The sequence below is a fragment of the Struthio camelus genome, chromosome 5 (assembly GCF_040807025.1).
Source record: "Struthio camelus isolate bStrCam1 chromosome 5, bStrCam1.hap1, whole genome shotgun sequence".
NCBI lineage: Eukaryota > Metazoa > Chordata > Aves > Struthioniformes > Struthionidae > Struthio > Struthio camelus.
This window is the reverse complement of record NC_090946.1, coordinates 25,343,445-25,359,145: the sequence shown is the minus strand read 5'-3', so window position 1 is coordinate 25,359,145 and position 15,701 is coordinate 25,343,445. Positions and strand designations below refer to the sequence as shown.

The 15,701-nt window shown below is 43.2% G+C and overlaps 1 protein-coding gene across 5 annotated transcripts in view; it reads right to left on the bottom strand.

The window, feature by feature from the left end:
- TEAD1 (TEA domain transcription factor 1) overlaps positions 1–15,701 on the bottom strand; it is a 160,765-nt gene that overhangs the window by 12,767 nt on the left and 132,297 nt on the right. For all 5 annotated transcript variants that reach the window (XM_068945134.1, XM_068945138.1, XM_068945136.1 and 2 more), the window contains one exon: positions 6,505–6,678. In XM_068945134.1, the coding sequence (XP_068801235.1) occupies positions 6,505–6,678 (174 nt within the window). The remainder of the gene's footprint in view (positions 1–6,504; positions 6,679–15,701) is intronic.

Here is a 15,701-nt window from a genome sequence, read left to right as displayed (position 1 = left end):
CTCGACCATAGCTCCAGAAATGAAGGTTGGTAGACGCTATTGTAGCATATACAGATAATAACCTTTCGTATGATGGCATGATCACCTTTGATGAGCAGCAGTCCATTTTCTCACTGAATTTTAAAATATAAGCTCAGTACAAATTAGGGGGAAAAGCAAACCTGTGAAACACAAATGGAATTATTTTTGTTTATGCGTGGGGGGAATTTCAGAAGTAAAACTCTAGCCGTGATTTATTTCTAAGAGCTGAGATCTATATATGAGCTGAATGCATTTGGAGGAGGGGGAGCCACTCAGCTTTCTGGCACCCTTTGTCCAGTGATTAATTCGTTAATACAGCCTAGCTTGTCAATGTGTAGCCCTGAAAATATATACATATCAAGAGTATCAAGTGTTTGACATGATGCATGAAGAAGCCTCTGCCTCTGCCAGTAAGCCAGAGCAAGCACCAAAACAGAGCTGGCTGCAAGCAGAACAAAGTGGCCGGGAGGAGGGGGGGGGGGAGCACAACTGCTCTCAGTCTCCGTGTTAGAGGCAGCGGGGGCGGCTGGCAGGGGCACACACAGAGGGGAGACTGCTTGTGTTATAACAGCTTTGCTTAACAAAAAAGCAACACTCGCAAAAGCTACTGAAACGGGCCTAAATTCTTCCTGCTGCTTAGAAGGAAAACCGCACCTGTGGGGAACAGGGTGGGACCTGAGGAGCGCCAGGATAATTTACACTAGCATTCAGTAGTTAACATTAAGCACATAAGGTCATTTGTTAACAACCTACCGGTTTTAACTACTGCTGACTGCAGGGAGGTGTGTTACTCATATGACCACATCATGCTTCCCCTCCTCCTCCAAAGAGTGATCAAAGAACAGAGATTCCAAATTGTGAAGCAATTTTTTCCAATGGGAGCATCTGGAGCGTTGGCACAGCGCGCCGAGCCTTACGCTGCAGCTTTGGAATTGCTTCCAGGGCTGCCACATGGTTAGGCCCGTGATGGACAGGCCAAGCTGCTCTGCCGGCCCAGCTGCTCTGCCCCTTGACTCATTAGCGATTCTGCAGCACTAAAGCCCCAGCAGCAATTTGGGACCACAGCCGCCACAAGCACTGCACGAGTTCCCCCTGCCAACAGGGTTTCGGGAGGGGGAAAGAAAATGGATGCCTGCTTTCGTCCGTATCTAATTTGTTTTGCATACATTTGCATGCTGGCCATAGCCCCATTCACATTGCAGAGCCCATTTGTGAATTGCAGATCATTTGCCAGTGGAAGCTGGCGGAGAGTGTGTGTGTGTAAGGAAATCCAAGATTCTATATTGCGTAATATAAATTACAAATAAAAATAGAAAAAAAAGGCAGTAGCCACAGTTGTGCGTGTGTGTGACTGAAGAGCATAAAGAACTGCTGCACCTTTTAAGAAAGGCTGCTGGAGGCGCAGGGGGATAAAGTCAGGAGGGGGTGGGAGGAGACCACAGGCACAAGCCGTTTCTGAACGCTGATTACATGGGTAAATTGTTTGTTCCAGTGTATCACAAAGAGAAGGAGAATAATTTTTCATGCCACAGCTGTTTTGAATAAGAATAGGAATAAACTTAACCATCCTCCTCATGTTACTTACCACTAATTATGGCATATATTTACATCTATAAAAGAGTGAAATTTTTGGGGGACATAATTTAATGTCCCTTTATTGTGTAGATTCCTTTCTTTCCATTCCACATTTGAATTTCAAAAATGTTTAGGACTTCAAAGCATCTTTAAAAGCTTGCCCTAATTATAATATGCATTACTTTCTAAAACTCCTAGTTTGCATTGCAGATTCCTGCAAATAGAAGCATTCATTTTAAACATCAATTAATAACATCCATGCATCTTCAGATGAGTCTTGGTCTCTATTTCAAAGTTGCACTGAGCTCTGACTAAGCTTTCATCAGTTTGAAGAATATTTCAAGCTATTGCAAACATTTAAAATTAAGCTAGTGGATCAGATCAGTAGAAAGCCAGAAAGCCCAATATTAGTTTATATCAACTGTTTTTTTCCTGTGTCACTTGCTAGAAAACATCCCTTCTCCTTTGAGATTTATTTGCTTCCCATGGCTGTTCCTGTAGCTGCAGAAGTCAGAGTTGAGACTTGGCACAGACCTTCTGTAGGTGCCGGATACGTAACATACAGCCAAATTATTGCCAATTCTATGACGTCAGATCCCAACAAAGGCTCAGAGCCCACTGTGTGAGCATGGGCTGTTATGTAAAGAAGTTGTTTTGCAAAAAGAGAATCTTTGTCTCAGAAGTCACAAAGATTAAAGCAAAAGATGAGAGAGAAATAGCTAAAAACAGAAGAATTTGGTCTAGGCTGTGTTAAAGATGTACATGCACTGATGAATTACCGTTAAAGGTGATCTTACAGTAAAAATTGGTTGCTAGATTAACTAGTACTAGGTAGGGGTAAGTTATAAAAAATGGCAAAGATAGCAGAAGTATTAAAAGGAGATACGGTCACAATTTTGCCTTCCTACAGCAGTTCCCTTGCCAGAGTCAAATGTATGTGATAATACTGGTGGAGACAAAATGGAAGTATTTATTGGTGATGGGGTTGAGAGACAGTAGATTCAAAAAGCAGGTGGAGTAAAGGAGACAGCAATACCTTGAACTTCGTGCAGTAGAAAATAGCTAGAGGAGGCACAGATTGCTGGGAAAGTGTTGGGGGAGGAGCAAGAAGAGACTTTTCCTTTTACATCTCCTGCACAGATAGGTAGGAAGAGGCCAGGAAGTGTGACATCCAGGTGTGTCACAAGGATTGAGGCCAGAAGCTTATCTGCTCCCAGCATCAAGCTGCATTTCGCAGGATATAAAATCCATATGAACTAATAAACCTCTGCAAAGCAAGACAACACATTGCTTTGTACTCAATACCAGTAATGCTTTGCGCAAAGTCAACTCCACAATTGCCAAATGTCTGCTTGCAACATTTCAGACCCTGCCCACTCCCCTTTTTTAGTAATCAAATCTTATAACCATTATCACAGGGAAAATCAAAAGGAAACAACTCTGCTGAGATGCCTCAAGTAAACCTAAATGGGAAAGAGCAAGAGGAATATTCTCTCCAACTACCAGACCTAGGGTGCTTGCTGCCTTAGTCATCCTCAGTGTGAATGTTCCTCTCTGGTCTTCCTGCTCCCTGCCCTTCCTTTCGGCACTGGATTTAATGACTAAATGAAATATCCTTTTAGCTGTCTACAGGAACATGTCAACTTCACTTTAAATCCTTTTACATGCTTGCCATCACATCAAAGTCTCACCTTCACGTTCAGGGTGCCACACACCACAGCATCTGCCAGCGTTTCTGCTGTGATTTCCTTCTACTCCTCTCGTTCATAGCCCCTGGTTTTCTTTTTTTGTTGATTCCCCTTGCAGTGCTTTCTCACCTGTACTTCTTTGCCCAACACAAAGTCGTATTCCTCTTTTACTCATGTTATAATTGCATTCCACCAAAACCTGGACTGTCACTGGACACTAACTGCTCCGGTACACTCAGCAGGTTATAGTGCTGAGCAAACTATTGATAGTTACATAATAGTGAAGAAGATAAGGTAGAAGACAAAAGAAACAATGGAAAAGCAGAAATAGCTAACTAAAGGGTGAGAGCGAATATTGTAAATAAGCGAGAACCATGCTACATGGATAGAACCTGGGAAAAGTTGATTTTTTACAGTAGGTGGAGATAGAGAATGGATACTGATTCAGAAGCAGATACAGCATTTAAAAGAAAAGAACAAGCCTACAAAATCCAGTCTGTTTTTCATTAAGAAAGCCAAAGTTCCTAAAGGGGTCAAAAAGGCAGTCAACAACCTTTGCCAGCTTTACACTGGTAATATATGACTGTTTTAGAACAGTTTCTAAAGGCTCCCCATAAAAATGGCAACAGTGCCTTTTTTTTTTTTTCTGAAGAAATGTGCTATTAGCATGAAAGAAATTAAGTAAAGGACAGTGAGCTGACAGTTTAGGAACTAATTCTCATGACACAGCCATCTTCTGTTTTTCCTGTATATATTTCTAGCTGGGGGACAATGGTGTGAAGTTTATTCTTAGAGGCGCATTCATCATGACTCTTCTTACACACACAACGCTGCCCCTCGCACCCTCCCTGTGCCTTTTCTCAACCTCTGAGAGAGAAAATCTGCTAACCTACTACAAGGTCATGGCTCAGGAAGGCATTCTCACCACATTTTTAATATATAATTCAGAAGGATGTTAGCACTATCTGTTTTTTAATCTCTCAGTTATCACAGACACAACATTGCATTAAAAGACCATTAAGTCTGCAAGGCACAGGGAAGTTAGGAAATGTTGTATTTAAGTTGCTTACACAGCTTAATGCATCCTGACTGTGGAACTGCATTATGATACAGTCTTTAGTTACATGACTGCATACCATTGAGCATTTATTCAGTGTTTCTCTTTGTCTTCATCAGTGAGGTCTAGTCCTTATTTCCCGCACATAACTCAAAACCCACACTGAACATAGAATTACTAATGTTAAAAAGGTTTTCTTCATGGCATTATCTTGACTTTTTACAAATGTCATTGAATTTGTTTTCTCAATGACCACCTGAGGTGAAGGGATGGTTATCATACCCATATAACAGATGGGGAGCTGAGATGATAGGGTTAAAGGTGTGCACAGCTTGTAGGTGATCGGTCAGAGAAGCCTGGTAATTAAGTTTTCAAAGTCACGAGTACAACACAGACCTTAATGTTCCAAAGAAGATCTCTACTGGCTTTAGATACATCTTTGAGCACTCAGCACATCTGAAAATCAATTTCCACATACAGAAAAAGCAGAACATACACATACATCAATGACCATGGCACAAATCTCTGCAGCTTCGTGGGCTAGTATAAAGTCTGGGGCTTGTCATTGCTTGTCATTCTCTATGTGAACTAAGAACAAGCAGGTGAAGTGATTTTCATTCTGCTAGTGGGTTTCACAAATACTTACTACACAAGGTACATTGGTGAGATTAGGGTCCTAGAGTTGAAGCCTAAGTTTTGAAAGGAAATGTGATTAGTGGTCACAGACCTTTACCTCCAAGCTGTATTCCTCCACAGCTAGATTTCTTCTGCCCTTACGCTTGCCCTGTTCCCACCTCTTGCATACTCTCTCTACTGTGTGCCTTCATCCCTATGTTCCCCCACAGGTTCCTCATCCCAAATTCTCCCTCCCTCTTTCTGACTGTGTTCCTATCTGTTCTACCTCCTGTTCCTGGCCTCTTTGCTCAGCTAGCCCTCAAAGGTTTGGTCTCCAACTTCCATTCCCAGGTTTAAGCCCTAAGAATCTTTCAGTGGATTTCTTCTGCAGTCTAACACTGCTTCTGCTCAGTGGTTTATCCCTTCTAAACATAGATTTGAGAAAAAGAGTCTCCTTCACTCTCTGTTCCCGTATCTGGTGCCATAGAAGTTCTTGGTAAGATAAGAAGTCTGGGGTACATATAAGATGGAGTGTACCTGAGGCCAGGCAGGTAAACTTTAATGGAAAATGACAAACACCAGAAAACCTAATAATAAGCAGTGATTCCAAATCAACCTTTTCTGTAGTGAGACCCTGAATATGCCTCTTTTGTTGTGACTTTGAAAGACAAGTATTGCAAAAACATTTAAAATATTCAGATGATAACTGTTGGGATCAAAAGGAATATAGCACAAAAACCCAATTGCATGAGTAGAAAAAGCATCACTATAAGAATAAGGATTAGCTGGGAGATTTGATGATCCTTTCAGATGAACCTATCACCAATGTGAGGTTTCAAAAATGCAACAAAGGAGATCTGATGTATTAATGAAATTCATCAAAACTAGATCAACATATTTTTCAACATCTCAGCCTTACATTCTTTTATTTTTTTTAACTCCTGCTCACAACTCATATGAGCAGGTGCAACTTTTGAAGTACAGTCAAGAAGCTGGCTACCAAGCAGGCAAGGGGAAAGCAGATGTGTTCCAGCAGCCAAAACTGTTAAGGAAAATCCTGGAACCCTCTCAAGCTCACAATCTTACTACAGACCATGTGGTTCAAATACAACTCGGTACCTGCTGTGTAAATGTGGGCTGACGTCAGGACTGATATTTGTGTTATTTGCATTCAGCAAGGGTCCAACATTTGAAACACAAAAAATACTTTAAAATTCTCCATTTAAGCTGCTTCTCCTGTTTTTCCTCAGACCGCTAGATGGCAGTTCATCATTTAGAAACAAGGACTCCCATTACCTGTTTGCTCCTGACAAGCAGCTGTGTAAAAGGCAGTTCTGGCATGCGTCTGCCCTTGGATGTTATCTGCAATACAGCCTTGGTGTGGAACTGTCAGCAAGAGCGGCTTTGGGCTAGCATACTACTTGAAGGATATGCAGCTTTGCACTTTTAAACGAGGCAAGGAGACATATCCATGAGCCCGCCAAAGCGTGCTCAATACTAAACCTAGGCCTTACTAACAAGAGTTTCTACATCGTATGTCTTACTCACCCAGAATTTTACGAGGAAGAAAGCATTCTGCGGCCCCTTCCCAAACAATTCCTTTAGACCGCCCTTCTTTTCAGGAAATTTGTCATAAATCTGACGAATGTCCACCGATTCAAGCAATGGGTCACTGTAAGAATGGTTAGCATGTCCAATGTGTACGAAGAGGTGTTTATTATACTGCAAGAAAAAAAAAGGAAATCAGTGCTGTACAGAAAGAGCAGAATTTTAATAAGCCACAGGTGTGTGTGTGTTCCTGCTGAAGGAATTCAACAACTCACACGTTACTCCTGGGACTGTGATGATCTGCAGTATGATTTCCGTGAACAACTTCAGTGATTGTGGCATAGCTGCCTGTGAACAAGGGTCAACATCATAAAACCAGTGTTCCTGCTGCACACCACAAAATACGGCCATCTTCAAGGGAGTAATTGACACTCAAAGACCCAGTGGCAGAAAGGTGGTGAAGAGCCCTTCGCAGAACATAATAAGATCAATATGGTCAAGAAGAAAGCCTGTTTCTGCCAGTGCCAAAGACCCTGTGCCCATACACGTCCTGTTTAAAAAAAACCGCTCTATCGTATATGCTACTACCACTTAACTGCAAGAGATGGAATCCTCAGAACTGCAGTAGCTAGAATTCAGTAACTTGGTGTTGCTGTTACTATAGAAGTGTTTCTTACTGTATGTCCTCCAGTGTTTTGACCCATGTAATATTAATGAACCAAATTTTTACCGCTTCCCTTGGGAGCTAGTTTCATTGATGACTATCTCTGCCAAAACGTGTTCAGCTTCAATTTCCCTATTTCTTAACTTCATCCCATCACACCTAATTATAATCACTGGAATCACCTAAGCAATCCCTTTCCTTTCTGGGGTGAAATCCTAGGCTCAGGGAAGCCCATGGCAGCCTCCTACTGAGTTCAATATGGTCTTTTATGGGCTGCCATTTCTCCAAGATGAGAGCACCTTTCAGCACCTAAAATTACAATGTAAGGACAAACTGCAGAGAACTTTCACTAGTCAGTCAGCAGCTCACAGCATCATGTGGGCAGACAGAAGGAGCTTGACAGTGGCATGCTTAAACGTTTGGGTTTTTAGCAATGCAGATCACAAAACATTTTGCTAACTCAATTAAAGGAAAACTGATAGGCAGTCAATGAACACAGAAAACCTAGTCATATTGAACAGATGCTGTATATAAGGGGCAATTCCCAACTGGTAAGCACAAATAAAATATTTACAACCCCAAAGCAGACCTCATTTAAGCTATTTTGTTTACAATATACCTGCAGAATGAACAAATTGAAATGACAAATCTAAATTAATTGGACATCCACTCAGAGCCTTCCTTCGGTGTAAGTCTTCCCTAGCAGATGTCCAAAACTCTGGGGAAAAGAAAATGGACTGGCTAGATTTCTGTACTTAGGAAATTAAATTGAAATCTCTTTAAAATCATCTAGCACAGTAAAATCTCAATTTAGGATCAGAGAACCCTCGTGTGCATGTGGCCAAAAATGAGCTTATGTTCTCTATTCTTTACAGTTTGTTTGTTTGTTTTTTAATTCTTCTGGAAAGAGGGAAAGTTTAACACTTGGATAAAGTGTTCGTACAAACAAGTCTTAAGCTCAATTCATATACTATGCGAGCACCAGTTATACAGTTTTTCCTTGGAGCTTTCTGAAAACCTTATCTAAGTGAAATGCACAGGCTTCCGACCTCCCTAGGAACTGTCAGAAGCCCAAGACAGTGATTCTCAGAAACCTGCTCATTAGGTCTCTCAGCTAGCCAGGAGTGAGATGCAGGGGGCATGGGCTGAGTCACTTATCAGGGCCATAGACAGAAATCTGTTTGCAGTCAGGCAGACATCTCTATGTATCGAGGAGAATGATGAGAAATCCCCTCTTGGAGGTAAGCGCTTAGGCCTTCTCTGAAAAATTAAACCGAAACATTTTCCTTCCCCTGACACTCCCACATCCTGCCTAGAAGTGCCCAGCAGTTGTTTTCTCCTCAGGGACCTGCAATGCTCCAAAGCAGCGCTCTGCTCTTCCTGTGTCAGAGCAAAAGCTTCAAAAAACATCCCCCCATTAGCTACCAGGTTATTATTTACTCTGGGATCCTTTTCTCTCATTCTTTCCTGCTGGAGTTGTTCCAGTTCGTACCACTAACCACATTTTTATTAGGTTCTCCTAGGCCTAAGGAACGTCTTCCCCACAAAGGGAGTCTCGCTGCCAAGGCCCAAAAGTCACTGCAGAGTGAAGGAGGAGGAAGAGCTGAATTTTAAAAGTTGGGTGAGTGCAAATTCACACGTTGCACCTTATTTTGCAAACCAGGAGAATGTACAAATTACTCCTAACTCAAACTTCCGTTAAAGAAATTGTGTGTAAGGAACATGGAGCAGACCAAAAAGTCTTTATGCTGCTTAAATATCAAAGTAAAGTTAAAGGCAGCTGTAAAGCTACTGCAGTTGTCTGCAGAGCTTGCCACAGTACCAGATGCTGTTGCAGCAAAATTTCCAACAGGGCACAGTAGGACAGATGGTATGACATCACCTGACAGCATTCTTTGGACAGAAATGTTTATTTTGATATTGCAACGTGTCATTATTTTCTCCTTATGTTGCTGTAATTCCTCTACTAAGTAGAATCATTACTAATCTAATTAGATGTGGCATATTTCTACAAACTAATAAATTATAATGTAATAAATATTAGGAGCAAGATAAATGGATACTGAAAAGTTCCCATAGTTTTTGTATAAACACACTTCATGAGGAGGAGACTGTATGTATAGATAAAAGCAATAAAGCTAAGTTACATGCCTATATTTTTGAGCTCGTTATTGCCTGGAAAGCTTAAAAACATCCTCATTATTGTCAGAATTCACTGTTATTGTAGACTTAGTATTCCAGAGTCATTGAGATACGTTAGGCGCTGAGGAATTTATTCATGCCACAGTATTTAAAGGATTTGCATTTGGCATGGGGGTAATAACATGCTTTAGATGCTGTAAACCACCATAGGTCAAATCCTGTATTTTCTGAGGATAAAAACTACATAAAAATGTACACAGAACATTCTCAGTTACTTTGTCTTCAGCATCTGCATTACGCGACATGCCCTGGAGATGGCTGCCTCTTACTGAGCTCCTTTCCTTAAAAAATTCTAACTATCTGAAGAATGCAGTAAAGCCATGAAAAATGACTGTTGTCAAATAATACCACGAGAAAAATTATAATCCACTTAGGAATTTAAAAGAACCAAGACAAATTGCCGATGGCAGAGGAGGCTAGCATTTAAGAAGGAGCAGAACAAAGACAAATCACCTACATTTGTTTTATCAGCCAGCATATATATTTGTAACAGGTCCTCACAATTTTTATGCTGATATTCTAAGGCAGCTTATATTCATGGCCTTTCCGGTCCCTGACACGCAGGGTCACAAACTGCTGCAATTCTCCCTGCTGCATCCCTGTACTTCTCCACACCGATGAAATTAATGCCCAGTCTCCAGCTTGACAAACAATCCTGTACAACATCAAGTTTTTTATTAGATGGCAGTGGCCAAGGTGCAGACTGCCGTGCAGCTGACTTGCCGGCACTCTTGGAGCCAGGGCACGGGCTGGGCTGAGCCACGCTGGGCGCGAACACGCCTGGCGGCCGAGCCGGAGGAGGTGCGGCTGCAGCGGAGCCACCGGCCCCCTCCCACCTTCCTCCGCGCCGCTTGGGAACGGCCCCCTCGCCTGCTCTGCTCAGCGTGGGCCACTGCCCTGGCTTGGCCTATTAAAAATACCTTGCTAGCTAGGCTACTTCATGAGATCTACAGGTTCCTGCAAATTTCAAGTACAGCAAACGCGAGGCTGAGGTCACCTATATCATTACTTGTAGCGACAAAACCCTAGGAGAAAACGTCAGCATCAGAGGCTGGCAACCTGAAATGACTGTTGTCTTGTGAGCCCCCCAAAATCCCACCATCCTAAGGAGAAGTACACTAACAGGCTCTGTTGCATCTCTGCTATCTCCCCTGAAATGGAGGGAGAGCCTCGGTGTTTGGACTGGATATGCTGAATCGGCCTTCACCAGGGGCCAATATGGCAGCTCAGATGGAAAGGGCGAGTGCAAGGCTAGGGCCAAACCTGAATTTTGCCTGAAACGAGGGAGAGAAAACACCACTGCTCAAGTGCCTGGCTTCTGAAGACACGCGCTGTGCAGTGATTCCCATTGTACCTCCACAGATAGGTCTAATGCATCATTTTCAAGTGTTAGGGTAGTGACTGCACTTCTGGAGGAAAAAGGAACCAAGGGGGATGGACTGACTGAAAAACAATCACTAGTATATCAGCCATCTGTACGCTACTGCAACCTGTAACCTGCCCAGCCTCAGCTCTGCTGTCTCACTATATCTTGTAAATCTGACACTCTTTAATTTCCTGCTGATATAAGAAAATAACTTGCTCTGCCAACAATTTTTCTTATTTCTACCAAAATACTAGCAACAGTGTATTTCATTCCAGTTGCTCTTGCCCTCCACTGAAACAGATCATGAGTTATAAAAGGTTAATGCTATAACTGCAGTCTGTGGCAATTCCTGTTATTAAGGTTGTTTAACAGTTTCATGTGAAAAGTTAATAGACTTTTCTGTGCATGCATGTTATCATACAACTGCGTAGTCTCCCTGGTGTGTCCAGGACCTCCACCCATTCATCTCTTGCCCGGATCTGCTCAGGGACTGAATCAGGAAGGTGCAGTAAAAGGAGACCTTCAACAACTTCACAGCTGCAGAAATTGGGAGGTAGATCAAGGTGGGGGCAGGAGCTGTGGAGGAGGCAGGGCAGCCCCTGGCTGAAGCAGATCAGTGTTGCCCAGTACTTCCCAGCCACCGGAGTCGCAGCACGAAGCTGAGACTTGCCAGCCGGGCAAGCTTCTCCAGCAACATTGTCATCAGCATGTACTGCAGCAGTGATGATGCGTCCTTCAACTCTGCTCTGCCCAATTTGTGACCTTGGGTCCCAAATCCGGAAGTGCTAGATGCTCAGATGGGAAAATTATGCCTGAATATAGGAAGCTTTCAATAATGCTAAGTATTCTGAAAAATCAAGCTTACGACAACTCAAAGTGGACCCTCAAAATCAATGGCCCAGTCATTTCTTTGCACTTCAATTTCTTGATTTGTAAAATGTGAGCAATAACGCCCTTTCACTGACAAAATGAATGCATTAATACATCTGTGAAATGCAAGTGCAGGAAATTAATAATTCTGTTTGGAGGAAAGTTTAGACAGTGCACAGTAAACAGGGCACGTGGCCACACATTTCAACAGCAGAAGAAAACAGAGTAGCTGCTCATCAATCAAGTGCCAACTACATGGACTGAATAAAGCAGGAATAAATAAATATGCCAGCATGTAATTAAAGACTGCATCATAGAGCAGACACATGAGGAGATTTCCTAGCTTCTTCTGAAAGCTCGATTTTCCAGCCCAACTGCTATTCTAGGCGATTTGGGGGTTGGGGGTATGGGTGGGGGAGAAACAGGCAGGAAACTGCAGTGAAAGGGGGACTGAATCCCCTGGAAGGACAGACAGCAAGGCACCAACCCCGACATCGCAGGCCAAGCCCAAATCGAGAACGAGACCTGCGGGTGTCAGGCACGGGCAGGGCAGAGGGACTGCTGGAGCGTGCAGGGGAACGCGCGGTGGTCGTCGCTCACTGTGCTGCTGCTGCTGCTGCTGCGCTCTGCTGGCCCTGCCGTGCCCCCGCCACCCCTCGGGCCTGAGCTGCCTGTCCTCGCCCGCGGGGAAGGGCAAAGCACTCAGCAGCCTCGGGTGCGACGGAGGGGGGGCCTGCTGCCAGCCACAGCTTTTACTACGGCACTCCGAGCCACGGCTCTCAGCTGGCCCCTGCCAGCTACTTTACAGCTGTGCAGGGAAACACCACTAGTCCCAGCAGCGCTCCCCTGAAACACTGCAATTTAACAGCAAGAAGAGCCAGTTCTCTGTGACGGGCTAGGTAGGGTAAGTAGGCAAATTGGTGCTCCCGCTGGCTGTCCAGGCCAGCTGTCTCACAGATTGCTCCTGCCATAGCGCTGCAGCCGGCCCAGCACCAGCCTCCTGGCCACTAAGGCTGAGGGCTCCGCAGCCCTCTCCCCATATTAGCCTTTTGGCATCATGGGGTGCAACTGTGCTCGCTCCCTCTTTCCCTCCCCCCTCCTGCTTTCATGTATTCCTTGCCAGACCTGGTGCCCTGCGTAACCCAATGCAGCTAAAGTTATCGTGGTTATTTTCATTTCCTGGGCTTTGCCGGGGGGCCAGCTAAGACCTTGGCAGAGCCGTGCGCGTACAGCTCCCCAGCCACCTGCAGCTGGGAGGCCAGCAGAGGGAGCTAACACTACTTGGTGGCTGGATTTTTGTTTAGTCATGCAAAAATAGCAGCTATTATTTTGTTGGGGATTTTTCAGCAGCAGTGATGGATTTTGAGAAAAGGGAGAGAGCGTGTGTGGAGGCAACTCCAAGCAAGCACATGTGTGGCAAGATCCAGGCAGCCTTTGCAGCTGTTCTCAGTACTTAGCGTGGGCCAACTCCAAGGAATGAATCATGCTCCATCGCCCTACCCACTGCACCGCGTTTTCAGCCTGGGCCCCTCACTTGAAGCACCAGTGTCCTGACACAACAGCAGGGTTCAGAGCTGGCCCAGACACGCACTGCTTTCCCGAGGTCCCCATGGGGATCGAGCGAGCGCGGAGGGCGGCTCCGATGTGCTGCTCTGAAAGCTGGAGCCTGTATCCTTACTAAAACCCTCTCAAAGGGGGTTCTTAGCAGTTTGAACTACAGACACCCGAATACGAATGTTTTACAGAATACCACATGCACTTCCCAGTGCCAGTGCAGAGCTCCCCAAGCAAAAGAAATGAGCCTTACATTTTGTTAAATTTTGTCTGATTTTAGATTAAAATGACCTGAAATCCTGAGTCTGACGCTCCAAGACAGATTCATCTAACTGTGGGTTTACTTCCTCTTCTTTTCACATAACAAAGATGCTAAGCAAGGACTTCTTTGTGACTAAAATGCTGAACTACTTTTTATACTGTTTATAGGGAATACAGAAGGTATAAAAAAAAAGCTTTTAACAATGAAAATTTTTCAAAGGGGGAGCATTTTTTTGAGAAGATCTCATTTATTTTTCATCACTTATGTGGTTTGATTAACTTTGGTGAATTTTACTGCATTTGGCTAATGATGGCAGGCTGTTTTTACGGCCCTTTCTCAATTGCTTTCACTTTCTGGTTCTCAGGCACAATTCTCTCCGGGCTCACAAAGCCCTTTACAACAACAATAAAACCTGAATTAAAACATAAAGAATATTTTATTTCTTCAACACTTTTTAAAATACATTTTGAAATTCGGACCTAACACAATCTGACAGTTTGGATAGGTGGGTTAATACCAAAAATGCCTACCAGCCACGTTCTTTACGGTTCTAAGACGTTTTAGATGTAAAGCTGTCTGAAGTGCTTGCAGTTGAAATGAATGCAGCAGCAAGAGTGAGAAACCTTGAAGAGGGAGAGAAGAAAGGGCTTTTTTTGTTGGGTGGTGATATTTTTTTCCTTGCTGGGAAGCAGGCTTGAATATATTTAGGAGAACTTGGAATTATTATCATTTCAATGTTAGAGTCTTTGAATTTTACAGCTATTTGTGTAACAGACGATTGTTTAGATCTTTTCTAATCTGCTTGCATACTCAGTTTATATTTGTTGGGGAACATGGGATTATTTGGTTTAAGCATTTGTTCTGAACTTTCACAGAGCCACTACAGGAAAAATGGAAAGCCCCCCATTAAATAAATCCTGTCTTGAAAGTAACAGACTGGGAAATAAATTTGTTAATGTAGTGAGAATATAGTTACACAAGGTTGGCAATTAAATTAAAGGTAACTAAAAAGAACTCTGATGTTCGGATAAATAAGAGCAGATTCTATGCAGCATTTAGGAACTGGATTTGAGCACAAAACGCCATAAAAGGAAGACAGAGCTTGACATTTGTAAATTGCATTGATTTTCATGTAAAAGGAGGAGAAATTTTGCTCATCCTTAATTATGGAATCACTGTTCCGAGATGTTGCAACTGTGGTATCTTATGTCTTCCATACTGTCCTCTGCCATACAGAGTTACAGTGAAGGTTGCCTATTGTTTCCTTTTTATAATTTTTTCTTTTGTAAATGGAACAATTTTGTGGCTAGGCAAGGGAAAAAAAAGTCAACAGCCCTCAACAAGTGACAGGATTCTACTGAGCACATTTCCGACCCACCAGAATGCCCACTCTAAATTAACATAACTGCCTGACATTGAGGGGCTTTTGTACTTTTAAACACCAATTGCCATTGGAAGAGCCCCAGAAATGTTTAATGCCCCACTCCTACAATGAATTCTCCGTAGGTGGACCTTTATGCCCATGCACAGCCCCATTGAAGTCGCTGGGAGCCAGCATGGGCACACAGACCTAAATTTCTAATTGTTGTACAGGAATATAGACTGCAAGGGGCCTCCTAGGGTCATCAAGTCCTGGCCCCAGGTGCCACGTCAACTAATCCTTTTTCAATAAACTTCTAAGTTCCATGTTAAAGTAGAATTGCTTTATTTGCCCCCACTACTATGAGGCTTTCTAGCCTGATTTTGTTTTTTGGAGTGGAGGGGGGAGAGAAGTTGTCTTTTTTTTAAATAAATGTTGGAAATGCATTTCATCAAAATGATGCTCGTGCGACATTTTCTGTGAAAAGTCAAAAGCGTCAGGAACATATATCTACCCCTTGCTGAAGACGTGCAAACTCTTACAAGGTTCTTATTTAGAAACTTATATGTAATATTCACTTATAAGGTCAGCAGTGGCACAAAGGAGTACAGGATAAGTTGCAACCACAGCACATTACTACATGACTTAACATGCACATTGCACAAAACACTCATCTCGCCTTGCTTGCTGATTTTGGTTTTTAAAAAGGAATTAAAAAAAAAAATCTTTTCTATACCATGCAAACTGTATCTGCAATAAGTTGTTGTGCCAACACAAAGAAAGATGTATAAAACCATAGGCAGAATTTTTGTTTTGTGAAACAGTACCAAGCAAGGCTGGGGGTAGGCAGGTATTGCTGAGGAGTGGTTTTGGGGGTAGCTGGAGAAGTCTTTGAGTGAAGTCAGAGGTGGCTGAAGGG